The sequence below is a fragment of the Symphalangus syndactylus genome, chromosome 3 (genome assembly GCF_028878055.3).
Source record: "Symphalangus syndactylus isolate Jambi chromosome 3, NHGRI_mSymSyn1-v2.1_pri, whole genome shotgun sequence".
Taxonomy (NCBI): Eukaryota; Metazoa; Chordata; class Mammalia; order Primates; family Hylobatidae; genus Symphalangus; species Symphalangus syndactylus.
The window spans coordinates 125,537,896-125,563,971 of NC_072425.2; the positions used below are offsets into that span (position 1 = coordinate 125,537,896).

The 26,076-nt window shown below is 40.5% G+C and overlaps 1 protein-coding gene across 1 annotated transcript in view; it reads left to right on the forward strand.

Moving 5' to 3' along the window:
* The first annotated feature begins 1,795 nt into the window (after positions 1–1,795).
* Positions 1,796–26,076, forward strand: part of DDX10 (DEAD-box helicase 10) — a 298,002-nt gene continuing 273,721 nt past the window's right edge. The window contains exons 1-7 of the mRNA XM_055273017.2: positions 1,796–2,136; positions 10,308–10,368; positions 12,387–12,517; positions 13,847–14,005; positions 15,071–15,191; positions 16,144–16,333; positions 24,262–24,388. Coding sequence (XP_055128992.1) covers positions 1,951–2,136; positions 10,308–10,368; positions 12,387–12,517; positions 13,847–14,005; positions 15,071–15,191; positions 16,144–16,333; positions 24,262–24,388 — 975 coding nt within the window. The 5' untranslated portion in view covers positions 1,796–1,950. The remainder of the gene's footprint in view (positions 2,137–10,307; positions 10,369–12,386; positions 12,518–13,846; positions 14,006–15,070; positions 15,192–16,143; positions 16,334–24,261; positions 24,389–26,076) is intronic.

Genomic DNA, 26,076 nt, shown 5'->3' on the forward strand with positions numbered 1-26,076 from the left:
TTGTTCTGTAGGTATGCATATGTGGTATACATATGTAGTAAAATAGACATCACATAAAATTTACCATTTTAGCCATTTGTAAGTTGTTGTGCAACCAATCTGCAGAACTCTTTTCATCTTGCCAAACTGGAACTCTGCACTGATTAAACAGTAACCCCCTGGTTGGCCTCTCTCTGAGTCCCTGGCAACCACAATTCTACTTTCTCTATCATTTTGACAACTCTAAGTACCTCATATAAATAGAACCATATATAATATTTGTCCTTTTGTGAATGGCTTATTTCACTTAGCTTAATATTCTTAAAGTTTATCCACGTTGTGGCATGTGTCAGAAATTCCTTCTTTATGAAGGCTGAATAATATTCCATTTTAGGTACATATTATGTTTTGTTTACTCATTCATCAGTTGATAGACACCTGGGTTGCTTCCACATTTTAGCTATAGCGCTGTGGTGAACACGGTATGCAAATATCTGAGACCCTGCTTTCGATTATTTTGGCTATACATACCCAGAAGTGAAATTGCTGGCTCACGTGGAGTTCTATTTTTAATTTTTTGAGGATGTATATATACTTTTATATAATCGCTCCTTATTGAGCTTTACTGTCTACCACATCTAGTGTCCCTGAGTGTGGAAATTCTCTCGTTCGCCTCCTGTCCTCACTCCCTTCCAATAAGCCATGTCCTGTTTGGAGGATGGGCATACAATTGAGAGTAGTGATCTGGCTATGTGGGGTTGGAAAGGGAATTTGAGGGCCCAAAATTCTGCCTGTGAACTTTGAACTCAATTTTCCAATTTCCTTTGCCACAACTGAGCTCTCCCACCCACATCCGGTGTTTTCCTGGAGGCTGTAGGTAAATGTGTCAAAAAATTCAATTCACTGAAAGCCAGTTCACTTAAATGTCCAACTTGCAATAACTTTTCTATTACCTCCTTTTTTTTTTTTTTTTTTTTGACGGAGTTTCACTCTTTCGCCCAGGCTGTGGTGAAGTGGGGGCGATCTCGGCTCACTGTAACCTCCACCCCCGGGGTTCAAGCGATTCTCCTGCCTCAGCCTCCCGAGTAGCTAGGATTATAGGTGTGCGCCACGACGCCTGGCTAATTTTTGTATTTTTAGCAGAGACAGGGTTTCACCATATTGGCCAGGCTGGTCTCGACCTCCTGACCTCAGGTGATCCACCTACCTCGATTTCCCAAATTGCTGGAATTACAGGCGTGAGCCACCGTGTCCGGCCTCTATTACCTACTTCCTTACGTTTAGTTATCATTTTGTCTCCATAAAAGCATTTTAAGGCAAATTCAATTTGATTCCGTTCCGGTTTCCTTGCTGTTGCAGCTAGAGTCTGAGGGGCCCAGAGGAAAAGGAAAACCCAGAGGGGCATAAGAAGAATACAGAATATTCATTTTTATTCCTGAGGAAGTACAACCACCATGGATGGAAATCAGAAGTCATTAGCTGTTAACTTCTGGGCAAATCTTTGGGCTCGTTGGCCCGAAAAGTGCAAGACGAGGGTCATAATTTTCATTCACAGATTGTATGTGTTTACACACATACTCACGAACGCTTAGCAAAATTGAACCTGGAGCAAATGTGTTAATAGCCCTTAAAGGGTCAGTGTATGACGTCACCATAGTAACAACAACAGTGCGCATGCGTTTTTTTTAAAGAGCCGGCGTGCTCCCGGCGCCGCTCAGCTCGCCCCCTTCTTTGGAGTGCTTCGCCCCCGTTTCCCCAGACTGCTCCACCCAGCAGGAGCCAATTCGCCAATCACAGCCCTGTTTTTCCTTGACGTCATTGGCGCGTGCCCCGGTTTCAAAAGCTCGGGGGGCGGGCTTCTGGGTTCGCGCACGCGCCTCTGTGCGTTTGTCCCATGCTGGTTCCGCGAGCCTGGCCTTAGGTGTCTCTTGTCTGGGGTTGATCCGAGCTGTCGCCGCCGCCGCCGCCGCAATGGGCAAAACTGCCGACTCTCCGGGTTCAGGAGCACGACCCGACCCGGTGCGGAGCTTCAATCGCTGGAAGAAAAAACACAGCCATAGGCAGAACAAAAAGAAGCAGTTGAGGAAGCAACTGAAGAAACCCGAATGGCAGGTCGAGCGCGAGAGTATCAGCCGCCTCATGCAGAACTATGAAAAGGTGAGGCCGGCGCTGGGGAGGGGGCTCGGGCCGGTCAGCAGCGGGGCAGCGTGTCACTGCGGCGAGGAGTTGCGGAGTGGAGGCGGCGGATCCGTCACCGGGACCCGGCCGGGAATGAGAGGTCACGCCGGGTGCCACAGCTCAAACCTCTGCACCGTTCTGGCCACTCTTCTGCTTGCAACACTGTTCCTAAAAAAATGATAGAAATGCGGCCTTACCTAAGGGTAGGGAGACTAATGCTGTGATAGCTACAGTCATATTCATAGTAATAATACTGATGACAATAGTGGTAATAATGACACCTACATTTTTAAGCACTCACCATGTGCTTACAGTAATTGTTTGACTTGATCTGAGGTATGGATATTAATACTCCTATTTAACAGATGAGATAATTGAGGTTCTAAGAGGAATGAAACTTGTCCGAATCTTTCACGCTTAGTAGGTGGTGTGGAATTGGAAGCTAGATCCATGTCTTTTTAATCCCAAAGCCTTTGCTTTTAACCATGAAGCCAGACTGCAAGCCTCAACATCATCTATGCTCTTCCTGTGCCCACCTCATTTTCTCCACAGGCTTCATGTCCCCATCCAAGAATTGGCCTAGAAAAGCTGGACCGCTGGTCCGTTTCTGTCACCTATCATCCCCATATTGTAGTTGGTGTTCCCAGATGAGTGTACCTGTAACGATCACTTTGACCTCCTGACTTCTTCCCCCAATCTCCAGACTCCACAGGTCTGTCAATTCCTCTTCTCCCTTTCCCTAAATCCCATGTTTGTTGGTCTTCACCCACATCATTCAGCTTCTCAGCCCCATTCTAGTGCAGTACCATCAGGGATTTAACAGATGGAACATTCTTGGAACTAAGGTTGTCATTGTAACAAATTACCACAAACTTGGTGGCTTAAAACAACAGAGATCTTGAGGTCAGGAGTTCGAGACCAGCCTGACCAACATGGTGAAACCCCGCCTCTACTAAAAATACAAAAAAATTAGCCGGGCGTAGTGGCGGTTGCTTGTAATCCCAGCTGCTCTGGAGGCTGAGGCAAGAGAATCACTTGAACCCAGGAGGCAGAGGTTGCAGTGAGCCAAGATCGCGCCATTGCACTCCAGACTGGGTGACATGAGTGAGACTCTGTCTCAAACAAACAAACAAAAAAACAAGCCCAGCAACAACAGAGATTTACCCTGTCACAGTTCTGGAGGCCACACGTCTGAAATCAGTTTCACTGGGCCAAAATCAAGGTGTCAGCAGGGACTTGCTCCCTCCAGAGGTTCTAGGGGAGAATCTGTTTCTTGCCTCTTGTAGCTTCTGGTGGCTGCTGGCATTCCTTGGCCTGTGGCTGCATAACTCCAGTCTCTGCCTTCTCCTGTGTCAGTCTATCTCTGTTCCTCTGTTATAAGGACACTTAACGATTGCATTTAGGGCCTACACAGATAATCCAGGATAATCACCCCATCCCAAGATCTTTAATTTAATCACACCTGAAAAGTCACTTTTGCCACGTAAGATAACATTCATCCCTTCCAGAAGTTAATACATGGACATAAGTTGGGATCATTTTTACCACCACATCCTAGCTCCACCATCTCAGCAGACCGTAGAGCTAGAAACCTATGAGCAGTCTTAGGTACTTCTCTCTTACCTACTCTTATATCCAGTCAGTCACACTGGTGATCTGTTCTGCTTACATTTTTCAAATGCTTCTTCATCCCTACTGCATTGTCTTCAGCCCCCATCGTCTCTTGCCTGGATTACTATAGTAAATATTACGTTCAACAAGGATCAGCAAACTTTTTCTGTAAATGATAGTGAATGTTTTCAGCTTTGTAGTCCTAAGGGTGGAACTACTCAGTTGTTCCCTTGTAGTACAAAAGCTGCCATAGAAATACTTAAATGAATGGGTGTTGTTTTTCAGTAAAACTTTAATTAGTGAAACAGATGGCTGATGGGGTTTGTCCCTTAGGCCTTTAACCTTTTTAATTTATCCTCTATACTTCTGCTAGAATGATTCTTTCCAAGATGAAGATCTAATCATTTTACTGCCTATTAGAACCCTTCTTGGCTCACAGTTACTTTTAGAAAAATTGTCAAATACAGCGCGTCAACGTGTTCTAGTCTGCTGCAGAGTAAGTTATTTGTGGTCAGGCTGACCTGGTTTAAATCTCACTCTTTTCAGGTATTGGCTAGCCAGGTTTCTTCACCCCTCTAAGTCTCAGTTTCTTCTTTTAAAAAACAGAAGTTATTAGCCACCCAGAGTGTTGTAAGGCCCAAATGAGATAATGTGTATACACCAAGTGGTACATGACAGGCATATATGAAGGAACAGCTTGCAGTTTTGTGAATTGTGCATGCTTCTTGTGCTTCTCATCCTGGTACTTGGTGTTTCCACTGTGTGCAGTGAGCATACCCATCTGCCCACTCTAAGGAAAGGTACTCTTCCTTCAAGATTTAGTGCAAACTTCTCTTCATCATCTCCCCTGGCCGAGTTAGGGCTACTGTGCATCTATAGCATTTTGTAGATACCTTTATGACAACGTTTATCAACTGTCTGCGATGATTGGCTTCTTTAACTTTTTTAAAAAAACTCTCCTACTAGACCATGAACCATTCAAGGTCAGCAACCAGTGATACACTCATCTTTGCACTCCCCAGAGTCTGGTAGCACAGTGCTTGTCCTTGAGTAGGTGCTCAGTCAGTGTTTAGATGTTGTTTGCTATAAGACTAGACCTTTCCCAGGTGGCTTTGCTCTGGTTGGCAGCATTGGATTATTCTTTTTTTGTTTCTTGTTTCAGTAGTAATTGTGAACATTTATCAAACTTTTATGCATGCTGGCTTTCCGTATACTCACCACAAATAACCCTGTGAAATTGTTCCCGTTATATAGGTGAGACAACTTTAAGGCACAGCAAGGTTAAATAATTTGTGTAAGGTTAAACAGCTAGGAAGTGAAAAAGGAGTTCTAAGCCAGGTAGTCTGATACCAGTGCACCAAACCAGTATGCTTTACTGCGTTGCATTTATTTAAATCCCATTTGTTTCACTGTTGAAGGAGCAGCTTTTTCCCCTGCTAAGCATTGTTCTGTTTTACTTCTTTAATTTTAGAAATATTTTCTTAAGATTTGGTTGAGAAATAAATGCAGTGTGAAATCAGTTGTCAAGGTTAGCAATACTAGGATATAATTATTTGAATAGCAGGCTTATCATTCTCTAGGTAAACAAGGTGCAGGCCCTCACTATGTGGCTCCTCAGGTGGTAGCACTGTACATAAAACTTACTACATAGCTGTGGTACACAGGTGGTGCTCAGTAGCCTCACTGGTGAATTACTGAACAATTTGATTCCAAAACCTTTTAAAACAATTTGACAGGCGCTTGTCTAGGCGGGTGTGAGTATACATGGAAAAAAATACATGCCCAAGTCCCTAGGGAACCTGGGCGTGTAGGATTTGTACACCTGGGCGTGTAGGGCGTGTACAGTTTGACACGTTATATTAGTATGTATAAAGTGTTATAATAGTAAGTTTGTAACATGTACCTCAGTGCTGTGGAGTTAGAGGATGGTGTAATTAGGGGAAGTTGAGTTATCCTATACTGAGCTCCTTCTGGTCAGATGCATTACAAAAAACATGCTTCCTCTGGGTATGCTTCCCTTCTTCCTGGTGGTTGCAGCCTCAGGTCTGGCTTGGGGAGCTTATGTGGGCTGGATTTCATCCCCTGCATCTCAGTCTTAGCAGATTTCATTGTGGTGCATACAAACTGTCCAGTGGTTTGCAGTTGCCAAGAGTGGAGCTAAGCCTTTTTTTTTTTTTGAGATGGAGTCTCATTCTATCACCCAGGCTAGAGTACAGTGGCACCATCATGGCTCACTGTAGGCTTGACCTCCTGGGCTCAAGCCATCAACCCAACTCAGCCTCCTGAGTAGCTAGGACCACAGGTGCATGCCACCAGGCCTGGCTAATTTTTTTGGTAATTTTTGTAGAGATGGAGTTTCACTGTATTTCCCAGGCTGGTCTTGAACTCCTGTGCTCAAGCGAACTGCCCACCTGTAATTCCAAAGTGCCGGGATTACAAGTGTGAACCACTGTGCCTGGGGGAGCTAGTTCTTGAATGATGAGTTCATCAGATAGAAAAGATTGGCAGGGATGTTCTAGGTGGAGGGAACATGGGGAAATACAGAGAGGTGAAAATGCGTGGCATTCTTTGAGGGAGGAAATGCTCTTTGGAGTGTTGCATGCATTCCTGAGTTGGCTTCAGATGGATTCGAGAAGAAGGTTGGACTGTGATGACATTGGAGGCTGCAGCAGGCAGTATAATGGCTTCCTAAAGTGTCCACATCCTAATACCTGGAACCTGTGAATATGTTAGATGGTAAGGGGTAATTAAGGTTGCTAATCAGCTGACCTTAAAGTAGCTGATTATCCTGGATTAGGTGGGCCCAGTGTAATCACGTGTGTCCTTAGATGTGGAAGAGGGAGGCGGAAGAGTCAGTGTCAGAGTGACGTGATGTGAGAAAGACTTGGAGTCTGTTGCTGACTTTAAAAACAGAAGAGGGTCACCACCTAGGAATGTGGGTAGCCTCTAGAAGCTGGAAAAGATGGGGAAATGGACTCTGCCCTAGAGTCATCAGAAAATAACGCAGCCCTGCTGCCACCTAGATTTTAGCCAGGCGAAACCCATTGTGGACTTTTGACCTCCAGAGCTCTAAGGTAATATGTTTGTGTTGGTTTAAGCCACTGTTTGTGGTAATTTATTAGAGTAACAGTAGGAAATTTATACAAAGGCCACACTCAAAGACTTTATCTGGAAGCCATGGGAAGTATGTGGTGGGACTCTTTATAGAGAGAATATATCCAAGCTGTAAAGGTTGGAGGGTAAGAGATCAGGTAGGAGACTGGAGACTGTTGCTAGAGTCTAGGTCTTGGGTCCTTTGAGAGGCAGATGACAAAATGGGATTGGGTGAACTGGAGCTTTAGGGGTTACAGGCACAGGAGGGGGGATGTCCGTGAAGGCTGAAGGAGAGGGAACAGGAGTAGGGAGGGAAAGGAGAGAAGGATGGAAGGAGGAGCAGGTAGGAAGAGTCTCAGACTGCAGCACAGTTCCAAGAAAGCTTCAGCCAGGCTGATGGGGAGTCACTGATCCAAAATTGTCCATCAGAGGAATCCCCGGGCCTGCAGTAGTACTGCTGAGCCCCGCCATTGACTAGGAGCAGCCTGGGGGAAGCATGACTTTTCCATGGTGGGTCTAGAGGAGGCACAGCTGGCATTGTCAGTCAACTATGCTTCTCACAGCAGGCGGGTGGTGTATTTCTAAGGGGTGGTGTGTGTTGGAGGGGCTGCTGGAAAACTAGGGATTGAGGCTCACTGAGAAATGTTGAGCTAGCTGTGTTAGTTCAGCAGCTGTTTTCACTGTTGCTGAGTGACTCTTTGCACCTGGGATTCATTTAGACTGTAATCAGCTGTACTGTATAGACACTGCATTCAAATCCTGATTTTTTTTTTTTTTTAATCAAAATTTGGTCTGGTGTAGTTGAGGCAGTTTGCTGTTCTTCTCTTGACGGCAATAGGTGGAGCATTCTAGGACGTTTCAATGCTTTTTTCATCAGGCTTTATTCACTTTAGTGAGAAATAGGCATTACCAGAGTTGTGAGAAGTATAAGAGGATGGTCAAATGTCACCCTTTTCTCCTCTGCTTTTCAACTTTTCCAACAGCCGTGGGAAGCCATTAATAAGGACCATCCCTGAAATATCTCTTCCCTGAATTCAGAAGAGTAGCGAGACAGATTTGTAGACTGAGTATGAGGCTATGGAGATGGAATTCATTTTTCCCCCTTAGAAAGGGATAAAGGGAAGGGGAAAGAGTTACTTTTTTGAGGTGGAGTCTCGCTCTGTGGCCCAGGCTGGAGTGCAGTGGCACTATCTCTGCTCACTGCAACCTCCGCCTCCTGGGTTCAAGCGATTCTCCTGCCTCAGCCTCCCAAGTAGCTGGGATTACAGGCACGCACCACTGCGCCTGGCTAATTTTTGTAATTTTAGTAGAGACAGGGTTTTGCCTTGTTGGCCACGCTGGTCTTGAACTCCTGACCCCAGGTGATCCGCCTGCCTTGGCCTCCCAAAGTGTTGGGATTACAGGTGTGAGCCATCGTGCCTGCCTGGGTTATTTTCTTTGTAGGAACCATAGCCATCTCCAGCTGTGGCTGCTATGTAATCCTTGGAATATAACAGAATATCTAAAGCAGGGTCAGCAACCTCTTTTTCTGTAAAGGGCAAGATAGTCTGTGTTAGGCTTTGTGGTCCATACAGTCTCTGTAACAACTACATAGACAATAAATAAATGAATTATTGTAGCTGTGCTCGAATAAAACTTTACTTACTAAAATAGGCAGCAAATTGGATTTGGCCAGTAGGCTGTAGTTTGCTGGGCCCTATTTTAGAACATCAACAGAATCAAAATTTCCTTTTCTTCGTCTTCTTTTAAAGAATATGGCGCCTGTAATCCCAGCACTTTAGGTGGCCGAGGCTGGCGGATCACGAGGTCAGGAGATCGAGACCATCCTGGCTAACACGATGAAACCCCGTCTCTACTAAAAATACAGAAAAAATTAGCCGGGCGTGGTGGTGAGCGCCTGTGGTCCCAGCTACTCGGGAGGCTGAGGCAGGAGAATGGCGTGAACCCGGGAGGCGGAGCTTGCGGTGAGCCAAGTTCACGCCACTGTACTCCAGCCTGGGCGGCACAGCGAGAATCCGTCTTGAAAAAAAAAAAAAAGAAAAAAAAAGAATATGGTATATAGTTTTCTATTGTAATGCTTGATTGAAGAATGTTGGAGCAGTTTCATTCTTCTAAACTTTCCATCCAGGAGGATAACTGACTTTAGGAAGATAGATGTGCTGCGCAATGTTTTGTTTGAGGAGCTCACTTTGCCTGTGCTGTGTCTCTTGCTGGGGATTGAAGAGTGTGTTGGCAGCCTGCCTCCTTCTGTAGGCATTCCATTCCCTTTGAAAACAGCTTTTTAGCTGATAATACCACGAGTGCAAGGTTGGACCACACCTAATTTTAATGCCTTGTTTGGAAGATTATCTTCTAATTGAGGTTCCTTGCTGGGACAGTATGTTATTTGAATAAACCATTCTTCTAATGCTGGTACACTGATTCTGTCTCCTTTCCAGTGATATCTGAAATGATTTGTAGGGATTAAGACAATGTTTTACTATTTGTATTTTCAGCATTTGAGGGCACAGAGTAAACACTGCCTGGGCTATGTTAAGAATCATAGGAAAGATGTGTAGATTGTAAAATGAAATACAACTGTCATCCTTTTACTGCCTAGAGTGTAATTTGAATAAATGAACCATACAAATGCAGTTTTTTCCTTTTGTGAATCATGTATAATTTGGCAGCACATTTCCAGAACTGAGCAGTAGTTCCTGCCTTCAGAATCTGTAATAAAATAATTCTCCTGAGCAGCTGAAATGAAATTCAGAAAATTGGGTTTGCGCTAATAAAGAACATCAGTAATGAATATTTGAATAATGTAAAGTTAGATAGCAAAATATTACTTATTGTGGCTTCAAAGCATGACAGACATTTCCCCTGATTATGTTGAAATAATACTCCTCCTTCAGTAACCCCAAAACGAATAGTTATCAGGTTGGATTTCATAGGCCACTGATTTATGGTTAAAACTTTGAAAGGATTGTGCTAACAAGAAATATTTCTCCAACTAATTTCACTCTTTTTTCCAAATTGTGTGTATAGAACTATTTTCATTGTGATCTGTGGTTCGTAATAATTTTGTCCTTGTTTCTTAAATTGATATCCCTTGAAGGATCATAGGAAGTAAATTTTCTTCCCAAAATTGATGTAGTTGGTAATGCTTTACTGTGTTCAACATTTTGGAGGTCAGATAGTAATATGTGTGGTGTGTGTGCGTGTGTGTGTATTGGGTGACTTTTTTTTCCTTACCAATTGAAATGCTTACAAATGTATATTCGATTCAGGGACAGCCTCTTCAGGGCATATTTCCTTGCAGAAGGAATGATGGCTTTTAATTAGAAACGAGGATTGAATTCAACCCTGAATTACCAAGGATGAGCTGGGCAATACAATGTAGAGAAAAAATAGCTGTGTCGTGAAACAAATGAATTACCCAGATTCGTTTTTTCTTTTTTTTCCAGATAAATGTAAATGAAATCACAAGATTTTCAGATTTTCCCTTGTCCAAAAAAACATTGAAAGGTAGGTATATGGTGATCTTGGGATGTGTTATTGGATTTCTTGGCATTTTTGATAAATGGGAGATTTAGAGAGTTTAGCCTGAAAAATCTTATTTTGGCAAATTTTGCTATCATGAAAACCAATGAAAATAAGCAATATTCAAGTTTTAACAGTACGTTATTCTCATTCTTTCTGGACTAATTAAAAGAAAAACAAGATTCCAGCAACCTCTGAATAAAATGAAATCTAATTTTGTTAGTTAAAATAAGGGAACAAACCAAGATGTGACACCCTTTGTATCCGTTTGCTAGGGCTGAGATGACAAAATACCAGACTGGGTGGCTTAAACAACAGAGACTGATTTTCTCACAGTTCTGGAAGTTGGAAGTCTGGGATCAAGGTGTTGGCGGCATTGGTTTCCTCTTAAGGCAAAATAAGGGAAGGATTTGTTCCAGGCCTCCTTGGCTTGTGGATGGCTGCCCTCTTGCTGCCTTTTTATTTTTGGATAAATAAAAACTGTATATATTTGGCCAGGTGTGGTGGCTCATGCCTGTAATCCCAGTACTTGGAGAGGCCGAGGCGGGTGGATCACAGGGTCAGGAGTTTGAGACCAGCCTGGCCAACATGGTGAAACCCCGTCTCTACTAAAAATACAAAAAATTAGCTGGGTGTGGTGGCGGGCGCCTGTAATCCTGCTACAGGCTGAGGCAGGGGAATCGCTTGAACCCGGGAGGCGGGTTCGTGCCACTGTACTCCAGCCTGGGCGACAGAGTGAGACACCGTCTCAAAAAAAACAAAGTATATATTTACAGTGTATGACATGATGCTTTGAAATATGTATATGCTGTGGAATGGCTAAATCAAACTAATTATATATGTGCTAATATTACCTCATCCTTTTGTGGTCAGAACTCTTAAAATCTACTTAGTAATTTTTCTTTTTTCAGCATATTTTAATTAACTATAGCCACCATGATATATAATAGATTTTTTTTTTTTTTTTTAAGATAGGGTCTTGCCCTGTCGCCCAGGGTGCAGTGCAGTTGTGTGATCTTAGCTCACTGCATCCTCTGTCTTCTGGGCTCAAGTGATCCTCCCCCCTCAGCCTCCTGAGTAGTTGGAACCGCAGGCGCGTGCCACCATGCCTGGCTAATTTTTAAAAATTTTTTGTAGAGATAGAGTTTTGCCATGTTGAACTCCTGAGCTTTAAGGAATCTGCCTGCCTTGGTCTCCCAAAGTGCTGGGATTATAGGCGTGAGCCACCACGCCCGGCCTACAATAGATCTCTTGAACTTCTTCCTCCTAACTGAAATTTTGTATCTTTGATGAACATCTTCCCACTCTCCTTACTTCCCCCAGCTTCTGGTAACTACCATTCTACCCTCTGCTGCTATGACTTTGGCTTTTTTAGATTCTACATATAAGTGAGATTATGTGGTATCTTTATTGCTGTGCCTGGTTTATTTCAGTTAACATAAGGTCCTCCAGGTTAATCCATGTCGTTGTAAACAACAGGATTTCCTTTTTAAAGGCTGAGTCATATTCCATTTGTGTGTGTGTATGTGTATGTGTGTGTGTGTATATAAACATACCATAATTTCTTTACTCATTCATGCACACTTAGGTTGATTTCGTATCTTGGCTTCTGTGAATAATGCTGCAATGAACATGTGAGCACAAATACTTTTCAAAGTACTGGTTTTATTAATATATCCTTTGGATTATACTCAGGAGTGGAGTAGGTGGATCACAGAATAACTTGTCTCCTCTTCACATGGTTTTCCCCTTCTGCATGTGGACCCTTGGTGTCTCTTTGTTCAAGTTTCATAAAGACACTGTTTGTGTTGGATCAGAGTCCACCCCTATGGGGCTCTAACTTAATCACCTCTTTAAAGGCCCTGTCTCCAAATATAGTCATGTTCTGAGGTACGAAGCATTAGGGCTTCAACATAGGAATTTTGGGGGACACAACTCACTTAGCCTATAACACCATCCTACAGGGATCTTCTAAAGTATAATCCTTCCCTCCATGTTGCCAGGTTTGCAAGAAGCTCAGTACCGTTTGGTGACTGAGATACAGAAGCAGACCATTGGATTGGCTTTGCAAGGTAAAGATGTACTTGGAGCGGCCAAAACTGGATCTGGCAAGACTTTGGCTTTTCTTGTTCCAGTAAGTACATTGTCATTGGGTCAGACTGTCTGTTATATTCATGATAGATTTCATGATAGATAGATTTCATGATAGATTGGCTAGAATGCAAGCTTCATCAAACAGGAGCCACATGTGTCTTGTTCTCACCATTTTCCCCAGGTTCTAGCACAGTGCCTTGCATGTGGCAGGCACTCAATAACTTATTGAATGAATGAACTATTGTGCCTTGACAAGTCATTACATTCTTGATGGAAGTGGAGTGCTCCAGTATGGCAGGTTAAAGTGGTTCTGTGCTGCAGTAGGACTGGTGGGAGACAGTTTCTGTTCTCACCCTTGTGAGCCTGCCAGTGGCATTTATACTTGCCACCTTGTTTAGGATAAAGCTGAAATATGCTCAGTTTAAGGAGCTTTAGGCATCTGTTGAGAATTTTCTGGGACATTGCTATTGGTCTTTTATGGCAGCAAAACAGTAGAGCTTCTTACGCTTTCACTTCCATCTCTGTTATGTTGGTCTCCTCATTTTTCATTCCTAAAAAATGACCCAGAAAAATCTCGTTTTAGTTTTTGTTCCAAATATTGCAAAAACCACTTTTCTCTTAAATCCTAGTGTGTTTTTGCCCCCTTTAAAAAAAATGTCTCTCTATAGCTAGATAATTCAGTTACTATATAACTACAGGAGCTACATGGGTGAAAGTTTATTTACTTATTTTTATTTTATTTTTTTGAGATGAAGTCATGCTGTGTTGCCCAGGCTGGAGTGCAGTGGTGCAATCATGGCTCACTGCAACCTCTGCCTCCCAGGTTCAAGCAATTCTTTCTGCCGCAGTCTCCCAAGTAGCTGGGATTACAGATGTGGGCTACCACGCCAAGCCGATTTTTGTATTTTTAGTAAATACGGGGTTTCATCATATTGGCCAGGCTGGTCTTGAACTCCTGACCTCAAGTGATGCACCTGCCTCCTCCTCCAAAGTTCTGGGATTACAGGCATGAGCCACTGTGCCCAGCCAAAAGTTTTAGTGTGGTTATTTAGAAAATGGTAAATACTATTATTAAGTGTGTTGTAAAGGTCTTTGGGTTGTACATACCCTTCACTGATAGCCAGTTTCCTGATGGCATGGCTCTGGCAGCAGCTGAACTACTGTGGGGTTTCTTTTCCCTTTCCTCTGAGTTGGGGGTGGATGGTTCTGATGGAAGATAAACAAAATCATTTATTTTGGACTGGATAAAACTTGAGTGGTATGCCTTCTGCTTGGAAGGTCCCTTTGATTTGGAGGGGCAAGGTTGAGATGCAGGTCAAAAAGCTGACTTCTGATGACTTACTGAACATGAATTTGCTGTCTTTTTGAGGTGCTAGAAGCCTTATATCGTCTGCAATGGACCTCAACAGATGGGCTGGGGGTTCTCATAATATCACCTACGAGAGAACTGGCCTATCAGACCTTTGAGGTTCTCCGAAAAGTAGGAAAGAATCATGACTTCTCAGCTGGTCTCATCATTGGTGGAAAGGTTTGTCCTTTTGTCTGTGTCCTTCCTTTCCTTCTGTAACCTATACTGGAATACTGTGGCTGATGACAGGGAGGCAGCAGAGACTTCGTCTAAACAGACTGACCTAGACCAGGGCCTCATGGGGTAGTAGCACCTTGGTGTGGTTGCTGCTGTCTACTATCTGGTTGCCAATTTTGCAGGCCCAGAAAGTCCATTTTTTTTTTTGTCAGGGAATCTGAATTGATTAGCCTCTCTAAGACATATTTACTCTAATCCTGTAAAGTTATTTGTTGATATTCATTGGGAAAGATATTTCCATATATGAACTAGCACGTTTTAATAAGGTATCTATCTAAGAGGTTGAATAATTCAGAGCATTGCTACATCAGCAGCAGAAGAAAGGAAGGTAGATTGTTTAGAGGAATGTTTATAGTAGGTCATGATAAGACCTGCTGCTCACTTTTGTTCTGTCTTATAGCACCTCTAGAATGCTACAATCTCCTCTAGACTGTGAGGATAAATACTTCAATTTTTATGCAAACATGCACAAAAGAAGAAAGAATAGCATCACAAACCCTTATGTACCTGTTGCCTAACTTTAACAATTAACAACATTCTGTTTTTTCCCCCAGCCTCCAGGACTGTGAGAAATGGTTTTTGTATCAAGGAGAGAACCTCGGCTTTTTTCAGTTCACAAAGTACAGTCCTTGAGTGGTGTCAGAGTCTGTTCAATGTCCCTGGGTCCTGAATTAAAGAATGAGAGTGATTCCAGTTTATGTCAGTTCTGATCCAAATAGGAAATCCTGACTTGGAGTATTCATTTGATTATTTTTTTTTCTTAGCCTCAAAATCCTGGGTATGAATAAGAATTTAGAACTCTGAGCTCCTTATGTCTTCCCGTAAAGACATTTATTTAGCCCAGAAATGTGGATATGCTGCAGAAATACAAGGGAAAAGTTATGTTTATTTCCAAGAGTATCTAAAATGTTGTGATGAAATGCCACATGCAGATGGCTTTTATAGCTTTGGTACACAGGCTGCTGAGAGTGATATGTCTGTGTAATCAAAATAAATAACTGTTTTCAGGATCTGAAACACGAAGCTGAGAGGATCAACAACATAAATATACTCGTGTGCACACCAGGTCGGCTTCTTCAACACATGGATGAAACAGTATCTTTTCATGCTACCGATCTCCAAATGTTAGGTGAGTCAAATGAATTTATAATTAAAAAAAAAAAAAAAGCTCAGACTTAAGGAGAGAGCCCTTATACATTTTAATGATAGAAATTTTATGTTGGATAAATGTTATGATTCAAAAAAAACTTAAAAACTACTGAAACATTTTGGCATTTGGGCTCTAAACCCAGAAAGTAAAAGTAGACTTAAAAAAAATCGGAAGAATATATGTACTCTTATATGTGAAATTAGGCACATTAGTATTAGACCATGCCAAGGTTTTTAACACCTGCTTCTAGTAACTTGAAAGGTCAAATTGACATTTTTTTAAATGAACTTTTTCTTTTTTGCTTGGGAATACTACCTAATGTGTATTTTTAAATCAACTTTATCTTTGAATGTTTTTGATTTATAGGAAAGTTGCAGTGGAGAGTTCCTGCATCATCCTATCATCCTTCAGCTGGTTTCCCTTAATTTTTTTATTTTTATTTATTTATTTTTTTTGAGACGGAGTTTCACTCTGTGGCTAGGCTGGAGTACGGTGGCATGATCTCGGCTCACAGGTTCAAGTGATTCTCTTGCCTCAGCCTCCCGATAGCTGGGACTACAGGTGTGCACCACCATGCCCAGCTAATTTTTGTATTTTTAGTAGAGGTGGGGTTTCACAATGTTGGCCAGGATGGTCTTGACCTCTTGACCTTATGATCTGCCCACCTTGGCCTCCCAAAGTGCTGGGATTACAGGCCTGAGCCACTGTGCCCGGCCTTCCCCTGGTGTTAATGTCTTACATGACATGGTACTTTTATCAAAACTAAGGTTAACATTGCTACATCATATAAATTCCAGACTTTATTCAGGTTTTACCAGTTTTTCCGCTAACGTTCTTTTTCTGTTTTAGGATCCAATCCAGGATGCCCCATTGCATTTAGCCTAATGTATATTTTACATATGATAGTTCAACTTGCATTTTCCTTTTTCAGTTCTTGATGAAGCAGATAGAATCTTGGATATGGGCTTTGCTGATACCATGAATGCTATTATTGAAAATCTCCCCAAGAAACGTCAGACTTTACTTTTCTCAGCAACACAAACTAAATCTGTAAAGGACCTTGCACGCTTGAGTTTGAAAAACCCTGAGTATGTCTGGGTTCATGAAAAAGCAAAATATAGGTATGTACTCTGATTCAATCAAGATAAATGTTTTTTACTTTTTTAGTTTAGGGATTTGGTATTTTTAAATATCTGTTTTCTGGGAATTAAGACATTCTATGCGTTATTGGTTATGCAAAGCATAGTAAATATCCCAGTTAAAATTACCCAAATTCTGGATATATCTTTAAATGTCAGGGTACTTGAGTGTAGCATTTCCCAAAATGTGGTCTGGGAGGGCAACAAATGTTTTTCCATAGATGTTAAGAGGTATTTTACCATTTGCCAACACTACCTCTCAATAAACGAAGGGAGAAGGGATGAAATAGCAAATGGTGAGTCAAAGTGAAACAGTTTTATTTCTATTTCTCACAACCTTTAATATTTTCATGGACATTGTGATTGTTCAAAGCAGTGGGAGGTGGATGTAGCTTGCTACATTTACCAAATTTTTTGGGTACAGAATCATCCTTTTTAGCAGGATTATGCAGTACTAATGTGTTATGGAACACATTTTATGAAGTGCATCAATATTTAGCAAAATACCTTTGTGTCTAAAATTCTAGCAACTATTGTTTTGTCTTGGTCTCACTAAAAACTAGAGCATAAAGTATATGTGTTACAGTAAAAGTATGTATGTTTGTGATATGCAAGTAGTTGGGGAAATTTTTATTTATCTATTTTTTCGAGACAGGGTCTTGCTCTGTCGCCCAGGCTGGAGTGCAGTTGTGTGATTATAGCTCACTGCAGCCTTGACCTCCTGGGCTCAAACAATCCTCCTGCTTCAGCTTCCTGAGTAGCTAGGACAACTGGGGCATACCACCATGCCTGGCTAATTTTAAAATTTTCTGTAGAGTTGAAGTCTTAATACATTGCCCAGGCTGGTTTCAAATTCCTGAGTTCAAGCAATCCTCCCACTTTGGCCTCCCAAAGTGTTGAGATTACACTCAGGCATGAGCCACTGTGCCCAACTGGAATATGTTTTAAGTTGTATTTTTATATGACAATTAGAAGCATATATATTTGGTATGAATCATTGCAGACTTCCAGGAGAAATGTTTTCCAGTAAATATAAGTTGGATTCTTTGTTGAAGATGGCAATGTAAATTCAACTCTGCTATTATTTATATCGTAAAATTTTTATTTCTTCTTGCTCTGAAATGTTAGCCTAAAAAGAAATAGATTTGGAAGATGAATTGTGTTATCTGGAAATTCCTTAAATAGAGAAAATATGAGTATTCAGGCCCATCTTGACCTTGTATAATATATGTCTAGAATTTAAAAAGCCTGAGACGAAGAGGCCAGATTCTTTGCTTCTAGGTGATCTTGGGGAATCTGAGTACTGGTATCTCTGACTTTCAAGAACTTGGGAATGGAATAGTAAGATATGTGAGGTATAGTTTTTTTTCCTTGGCTTACTTTCGAGTGGACATTGATCTCTTAAAAGTTGAGATAGCTATGAAAATTTTTATGACAATTAACAATTAACTTGAAAATGTAACGACTGCCTGTCTAGGATTTTTCACTTTTCTCTTTCTTTCTATTTGACTCCAGCCTATTTTTAATATTCATCAGACAAATTTTTTTAATCATTAGATGTCTGTAAGACCTTTCATAATTTATGCAAGTTAATTTGTACCTATTATTTCCTATCCCCAATTTCTGTAGGTAAGAGTTGGTTATTTTCTGTAAATTACAAAGTTTTAGAAAAAACTATAAAGACTTTGACATTATTTCACAAATGGTTTTTGAAACCTGGTCCCATCACTTGTAAAAGTGTGGTGGACAAAATTTTCAGAAAAAATCTTGGAAGGTAGACATGTATTGACATAATTTACAAAACCTCAGGTTATATGATAATGGCTGCAGTATTCTAATATTCCAAATTTATAGGAAACATAAAAAAGCAGATGCTCTTAGGAATTTCATCTAATGTCAATGTTAGCTTTTCTCTTTTAGTAGCTTATCAATGTGGTTCATACACCAGGAGAGATAATAATCAAGAATATTTTAAGGTCTTAGAGAGTATCTATTCTCAAATTGTGAAGGACACAACAACTAAAGAAAAATTAGATCTTTCTGAAGTTGTAAGTCAGAGCATACTTAGAAAAAGTATACTAGTGCTTTCATTATGTTGTTACATATAGACAACTGATATTTCTAATGATTTTATTTTTGAGAGAATATGCCTTTGGGCCATAGCAATTTGCTGCTTTTCAGTGACAAGTTGAATTCTATGGTGGATTATGAAAAATTTCAAATATGAGATATGTCATGAGCTTATGTTATTAGGTATATACAAATTTAGAATTGCATTGTCAATTTGAAACATTAATCATTATGAAATGCTTCTTTTTTGTATGTAGTGCTTATTTTCTGTGGACAGTCTGTCTTTTTTGGATTTTTTTTTTTGCCTTATTGGCTTGGAGGAGCCCTTTAGATAAATTAATTATTTATTTGTAATAGGAGTAGCAAAACACTTCCCTACTCCTGGTGTTTTTTTATTTTATAAAATGTTTCTTTTTATCTTTACTAATTCTTTTTTGCCTTAAAGTCTAGTTTTTTTTTGAGATGGAGTCTTGCTCTGTTGCCCAGGCTGGAGTGCAATGGTGTGATCTCGGGTCACTGCAGCCTCTGCCTCCCGGGTTCAAGCAATTTTACTGCCTCAGCTTCCCAAGCAGCTGGGATTACAGGTGCCCACCACCATGCCCACCTAATTTTTGTATTTTGAGTAGAGACGGGGTTTCACCAGTTTGGCCAGGCTAGTCTTGAACTCCTAACCTCGGGTGATCCACCCACCTCGGCCTCCCACAGTGCTGGGATTACAGGCCTGAGCCATTGTGCCTAGCCAACTTTAAGTCTAGTTTGATATTAGTCTACCTATAGCGACTTTCTTTTAGTTAGCATTTGCATGGTGAATCCTTTCCCATCCTTGTACTTTGTACATTGTTTACACCCTATGTTTTTAGATCTGTCTTTGTGAGTAGCATATTTTTAATCTGGTATGATAATTGCTTTTGACAGTTAATTTAATTATTATTTGGGCCCCTTTACTTCTTCCTACCTTTATGTCTTCGTTGTTAAGTATTTTAATTCAACATGTATCTTAAGCCCCATAAGCCACTGTTATCACTGTTTGCAACGTCAGTATTTAGACTTATGCAATTCTTCTTCTTGTATTGTCACGCTGAGAATTTTTCTTTTGCTCAGATAATTTCCTTTTTAGTGCGTACTTGTTAGTGAAACAGCGTTTTGACCTTTCTGAAAACCTCTTTATTTCATCTTCGTTTTTTTTTTGAAGCCTATCTTGGCAGTTTTTTTTTCCTCTTCAAAGACATCTTTGTTGTACTCTAAGTTCCATTATTTCTGTTAAAGTCATCTGACAGTTCTCTTGTTCCTTTGAAGGTAATTTTTCTTTTTTTCTGGCCAGCTAATGTCTTAAGGTCAGGTTGTCTTGATCTGGTCTGGCCTGGCAATTAGACTCTGGGGTTATCCTATTTCTGGTTTGTCCTGAGACTTGGGGTATAATCTTCACAGATGGGGCATAGCCTTTCTCAGGGTCTCAACCAAAAGACTGAGGTATCTACCAGGGCCCCTCTGTCTTGGCAAATTGTGAACCTCATAGCATTGTGATCCTGCCAGAATTTCTGCTCAGTTCTGTAGCTTCCCAGTTGGTTGGTTTTTGCTTGTGTTTCCTCATTTTGCCTTATGTGTGCTCTGTTTAGGGGTTGGCATGCTCCTCAACGGTAAATTGTATGAAAAATTTTAGATTCAGTTTTCCTTCTCTCTGGGACTTGGGACTGACGTGTTTAGGCTTAAGGCTGCTACCTTGTTTCTCTCCTGTCTTGCAATCAGCAAATGCTTCTGGGGAGAAAAGTGAGGTTGTTAACAGAGGGCTTGGCTCAGGGCATTTCCGTTTTCTCCTTTAGCACCTCAAGTCCTACCTGCCTTGGTAGCTCTCAGATGCTGTCAGTGTTTTTGTTTTGTTTTGTATTTATTCCTGCTTTTATAGTTGCTATTCTAGGCCAAAGGGTTAATCTGATACAAGCAGCTTCTTAGCCCTGTAATTTTAGCAGCTGATAGAAATTATTGCCTAGCTCCATTATTTCATCAGGGTTTGCAAAATTGTGATATTTTAATTCTGTTATTTCTTCATTAGTTTAAATACTTTCATATCAAACCGCTTTCACATGAACTATGTTATTCTGAGGTACAGTTCTTACAGGAAAGCCAGAATATTAGAATGTATGCTTTAACACCAATGAGTTGGTTCCCTAGTATTTTCTGAAGGTTAGCAGTGTTTGTTTTTTGGTGGGGGATGAGGGTTGTGTGTACTAAAAATGAACTCAGATTTAATGATAATTAATGATGAATTAATGGTATTTAACTCATAGATTAAACATCTTTTTATGTCCTTGAATCAATAGAAATTTTTATATTTAATATTCATCTTGTGTCATCCCAAACTTCGCTAGTAGATGGTTCAAGTTATTCTCTTGATTCTTCAGATACATTTTAGTAATCTTTGGTGGACTCCTTGCTTTCTGGTGTTCTAAGTTTATCTTATATATTTCCAGTTCTTATAAAATGCTTCTAGCAGGATCTGGTATATAAAGACCATAGTCTAAGTGCTAATGGGCATGGTCATTGTGTTAAGCTTTACAGTGGACAGGCCTTTTTAAAAGAGTTCATGCTGATAATTACAAACCGAATTTAGAATTACAAGGTTTTTATTAAGCCTCATTTAAAAAATATGTATCTCTTTTCTCTTCTGCCAGACATTCATTCCTAAAGACTTTTGTTTCATCTGTCATTATATCTAAAATAGTTTCAGGATAATACCAATATTATTACTGACAATATGATTACTTATAAAAGTTTAAGATTCCTTTGCATTTCTCTTTTTTTCCTTAGACATCCCAGTAAAGATGTAGGAATCAAATTCCTTCAAAGGCATTTCCTTTGAAATAATTCCTTTGTCATTAAGTCATCAACTTGATATATATTTGGGCTTATTGTTTTCATTTTACTCTTTTGTAAAACTTCATTCTGTTTCCCATAATTCCCTATAGATATGGCCTATTTCTTATTTAAAGACTGTGTTTTTAGAGCAGTTTTAGGTTAACCTCAAAATTGAAAGGAAGGTACAGAGATTTGCCGTATACCTGCTGTCCCCATGCAGCCTCTGCCATTATCAACACTCTTGCTAGAATGGTGGTGCATTTGCTACGATGGAGGAACCTATGTTTTTGCATCCTTATCACCCAGAGTCTGTTATTTTAGGGTTCACTTTTGGTGTGGTACATCCCATTGATTTGGACAAATTTATAATAACATATATCTACTGTTATAGTATTTCACAGTATATTCACTGCCCTGAAAATCCTCTGTGTTCTGCCTATTCATTTATTCATCTCCCCTGACAGCTGCTGATCTTTTTACTGTCTCCATAGTGTCATCTTTTCAGAATGTTGTATAGTTGGAACCATACAGTATGGTAGCCTTTTCGTTTTGATTGCTTTCACTTAATATTATGCATTTAAGGTTCCTCCATGTCTTTTCATGGAGTGATATGATAGCTCATTTGGTTTTAGCACTGAATAATATTCCATTGTCTGGATGTACCACAATTTATTTATCCATTCACTTACTGAAGGACATCTTGATTGCCTTCAAGTTTTGGCAATTATGAATAAAGCTGCAATAAACATCCTTTTGCAGATCTTTGTGTGGACATATGTTTTCAACTCTTTTCGGTAAATACCAAGGAACATGATAGTTGGGCCAGGTAGTAAAAGTATGTTTTTTTGAGACGGAGTCTTGCTCTGTCACCCAGGCTGGAGTGCAGTGGCATGATCTCCCCTCACTGCAAGCTCCACCCCTCGGGTTCATGCCATTTTCCTGCCTCAGCCTCCCGAGTAGCTGGTGCTACAGGCGCCCACAACCACGCCCGGCTACGTTTTTTGTACTTTTAGTAGAGATGGGGTCTCACCGTGTTCGCCAGGATGGTCTCGATCTCCTGACCTCGTGATCCACCCGCCTCAGCCTCCCAAAGTGCTGGGATTACAGGTGTGAGCCACTGTGCCCGGCCTCAAGTATGTTTGGTTTTAAGAGACTGCTATACTGTCTTCCAAAATGGCAGTATCATTTTGCATTTCCACCAGCAATGAAGGACAATTGCTGTGGCTCCACATCCTTGCCAGCGTTTGGTGTTTTCACTGTTCTGGATTTTGGCCATCTAATAAGTGTGAAGTGACATATCGTTATTTTAATTAACTTTTGCCTGTTGACATATGTGGATCATCTTTAAATTTTTTTTTTTTTTTTTTTTTTTGAGACAAGGTCTTACTCTGTCAGCCAGGCTAGAGTACAGTGTAGCATGATCATGGTTCACTGCAGCCTCGAGCTCCTTGGGCTGAATTGACGCTCCTGCTTCAGCCTCCCAGGTAGCTGGGACAATAGGCACATGCCACCATGCCCAGCTAACTTTTGTATTTTTTTATAGAGATGGGGTTTCACCATGTTGCCCAGGCTGGTGTAGTATCTTTTCATATGGTTATTTTTTATCTACATATCCTCTTGGGAGAGGTGTCCGTTAAGATCTTTGGCCTCCTTCCTCCTTTTAAAATTGGGTGTTTCTGTTCTTATTGTTGAATTTTAAGAGTTCTTTGTATATTTTGGAGAAGAGTCCTTTATCAGATGTTTTTTGCAAATATTTTTCTCCCATTCCGTGGCTTATCTTCCAATTCTTTTGATAGTGTGTTTCACAGATCAGAAACATTTAATTTTAATGAAGTCCAGCTTATCAATTCTTCCCTTTATGGATAATAACTTTGTCATGTCTAAAACCAATTGACTTGTAGTTTTTGGTTTGTCTGTCCCCCCTCCTTTTTTCTTTCACTGTAAACACAGACACACATGGGTGGGCATGTATATGCATATATAATGTATAGCCCCCTGATAAATGGTACCAAACTGTCTGTACTATTCTGCCACTTGCCTCTTTCCTTAACAGTGTATCTTAGACATCACTCCACAGCAGTATATGGATAGATTCTTCATTCCTTTTTTACAGTTGCATTATAATTAATTTATGTGGCTGTGTAATTGTTCATACTGCAAGTCCCTACTGATGGACATTTGGGTTGACTTTCATCATTTTTTGCTTTATAAATAATGCCATGTATTTTTGTGTGTGTATATATGTGTGTGTGTTTAAAACCAGAGTAATGTTGGAATAAAGTAGGTTTATTAGTTCACAGAGTAAATGCATGTATATTTTTCTCCAACATTTTATAATGAAATTTCAAACGTGGTGAATTGAAAGACTTTACAATCAATACCTTACAGCAAACACCTAGATACTACCTAATGGTAGCATCCATTTACTTGCTTTCATCCATCCTTTCTAACTCTATGTTAACCCATTTTATTTTTGATGGATTTCAGGGTAAATTGCAGATATCTGTATTCTCTCTAAATACTTTAGCACACATATTACTGAGAGTTTAATATTTGTACAGATTTTTTTCTTTTGGTATAAAATTTGTGTACAATGAAATATGAAAATTTTAAGTATACATTTGACTTTGATGAATGTGTATATCTCAGTAATCTAAAGCCCTAATGAGATGTGGAATACTAATCAGCCCAGCAAGTTCTCTTACACCTCTTCTTAGTTAATCCATGACGCTGCATTTTTATAGGTAATCACTGTTCTTGTCGTCCTTTGTTTGACATTGATTTACAAGGGGTTTTGCATGTGTTTTAAAGTAATGTGTTGAATTCATTTCCTAAGGGACAATAGAGAAAAATTCTTTTTTTAGTGTATGTGTGTAGGAAATTTGCTTGAGAGATGTGCCACTATTAAAACTTGTTTCCTTTTTGGTCTGGATTTCAGTTACCTACATGACATGTTCTAATGTTTTTCTTTTCCTTAATTCCGCAAGCACCCCTGCCACTTTGGAACAGAACTACATATTCTGTGAGCTGCAGCAAAAAATAAGTGTGCTGTATTCCTTTTTGAGAAGCCATCTGAAGAAGAAGAGCATTGTATTTTTTTCCAGTTGCAAAGAGGTATTGGCTGTTTATTTTGCTTTCTGAATGTATGTTGAATGTCCCTTTTGAAATGGCAAATCAATTAGACAAATTATTATATTGTACGAGAAGTACAGTGCTAGGCGTGGTAAGGGATCTTTAGTGTCCTTATTGTAAAGGAATCCGTGGTTGAGACTTTCAACTCCACAAAGGCAGAAACTGTGTCTTTTCTTAGGTATTATGTTAAATGCTAACAATACTGGAAATGTAGTCCTCAATAAATATTAGTAGAATGAGTAATTGTTAGCCAAGCTAAGTAGAGATCTTTATAATCTGATACCTCCCTTACCCTCCAAGAATATGAGAATGAATATACCATTTATTTCCATGCCGTATATCTTTGTTTATGCTGATCTGTCTGGAATGCCCTCCCTGCCTCCCTTCACCTAAATCTGGGGAAATACTTAATTTGAGGCTAAGTTCAAATGTTATACCTGAAAGTCCCTTTCTGACACTCCCTTTTTTAAAAATCAGTTGTTCCCTCCACTAACCTTCTGAAGTGTTTTGTTTATATCTTAGTTAATAAACACTTCTTGAACAATAGCCCTGTGCCTAGGAATAAAGAATAAGGATTTCAGAGATGTCTAAGAGAACTTTGTCTCCTCTCTTAAGGAGAAGGGACTACGGTCTTTGTGCATGTGTGCGTGCTTGTGCCTCTTCTCCTGTACTATATTTCAGATTCCCGATGACTTATAGGGAATGTAGTAGATCAATTCTAGATTTACAGCTTTTGCAATAACTTCCCATGATAAATATGTACACGAGTTTCTCTCTAGCTTATGGGAAGTTAAGTGGTGATCTGATGCTGTTGTCTACTGAACCTTATTTTACCATGTAAAGAATGACTTTAGCCTTGGTGCGGTGGCTCACGCCTGTAATCTCAGCACTTTAAGAGGCTGAGGTGGGAGGACTGCTTGAGTCTAGAAGTTCAAGACCAGCCTGGGCAAGATGGCGACACCCTGTCTTAAAAAAAAAAAAAAAAAACTTCAGTTTTTCAAGGACCTATTTTAGATTTTCAAAGCTTCGCATTTCCTGGGAGCATTCCTCAAGGCAACTTGGAAGTGTATCCTGAGCAGTAACCAACAACAAAACAATAAACTTCTCATCTCCTAAAGAAGAGTTAGTTGGTTTTTGTGTCTAGGTACTAGGAAATGATTCTGAAAGTTCTATTTAAAGTTCTGTTTAAAGTTTCTACTCTTTAGAGTAGGAGATGGCATCAAAGGTGGCCTTGACGTAGTTAACCAGGGTGGCAATGCAGCCCCTGTTTGAGGTATAGCAATTGTCAATACCCACCATCAGCAGCAGCTTCTTGGGCATGGGGCCGAAATGATGCCAGTGCTTCCTGAGGTGGGGATAAGTCTCACCAGCACAGAGAGGGTCTGTCAACCTGCAAGGGCTGGTGAGCTTGCCCATCTTGTTCCCCCAGTAGCCTCTTGGCACAAGGACAATGGAGAGCTTGGCCAGGATAATGGCCCCTCGAATGGCAGTGGCTACCTCCTTGGAGCACCTGATACCCATACCAGTGTGGCCATTGTAGTCCCCAATGGCAACATGCCTTGAACCCAGTGCGTTGGCCAGTGTGGGCCGCTTTTCCGCCGTGTAATCTTTGAAACCTCATTCTTGAGAGAGCCCCCAGGAAAATGTCAATGACCTCAGACTCCTTGACG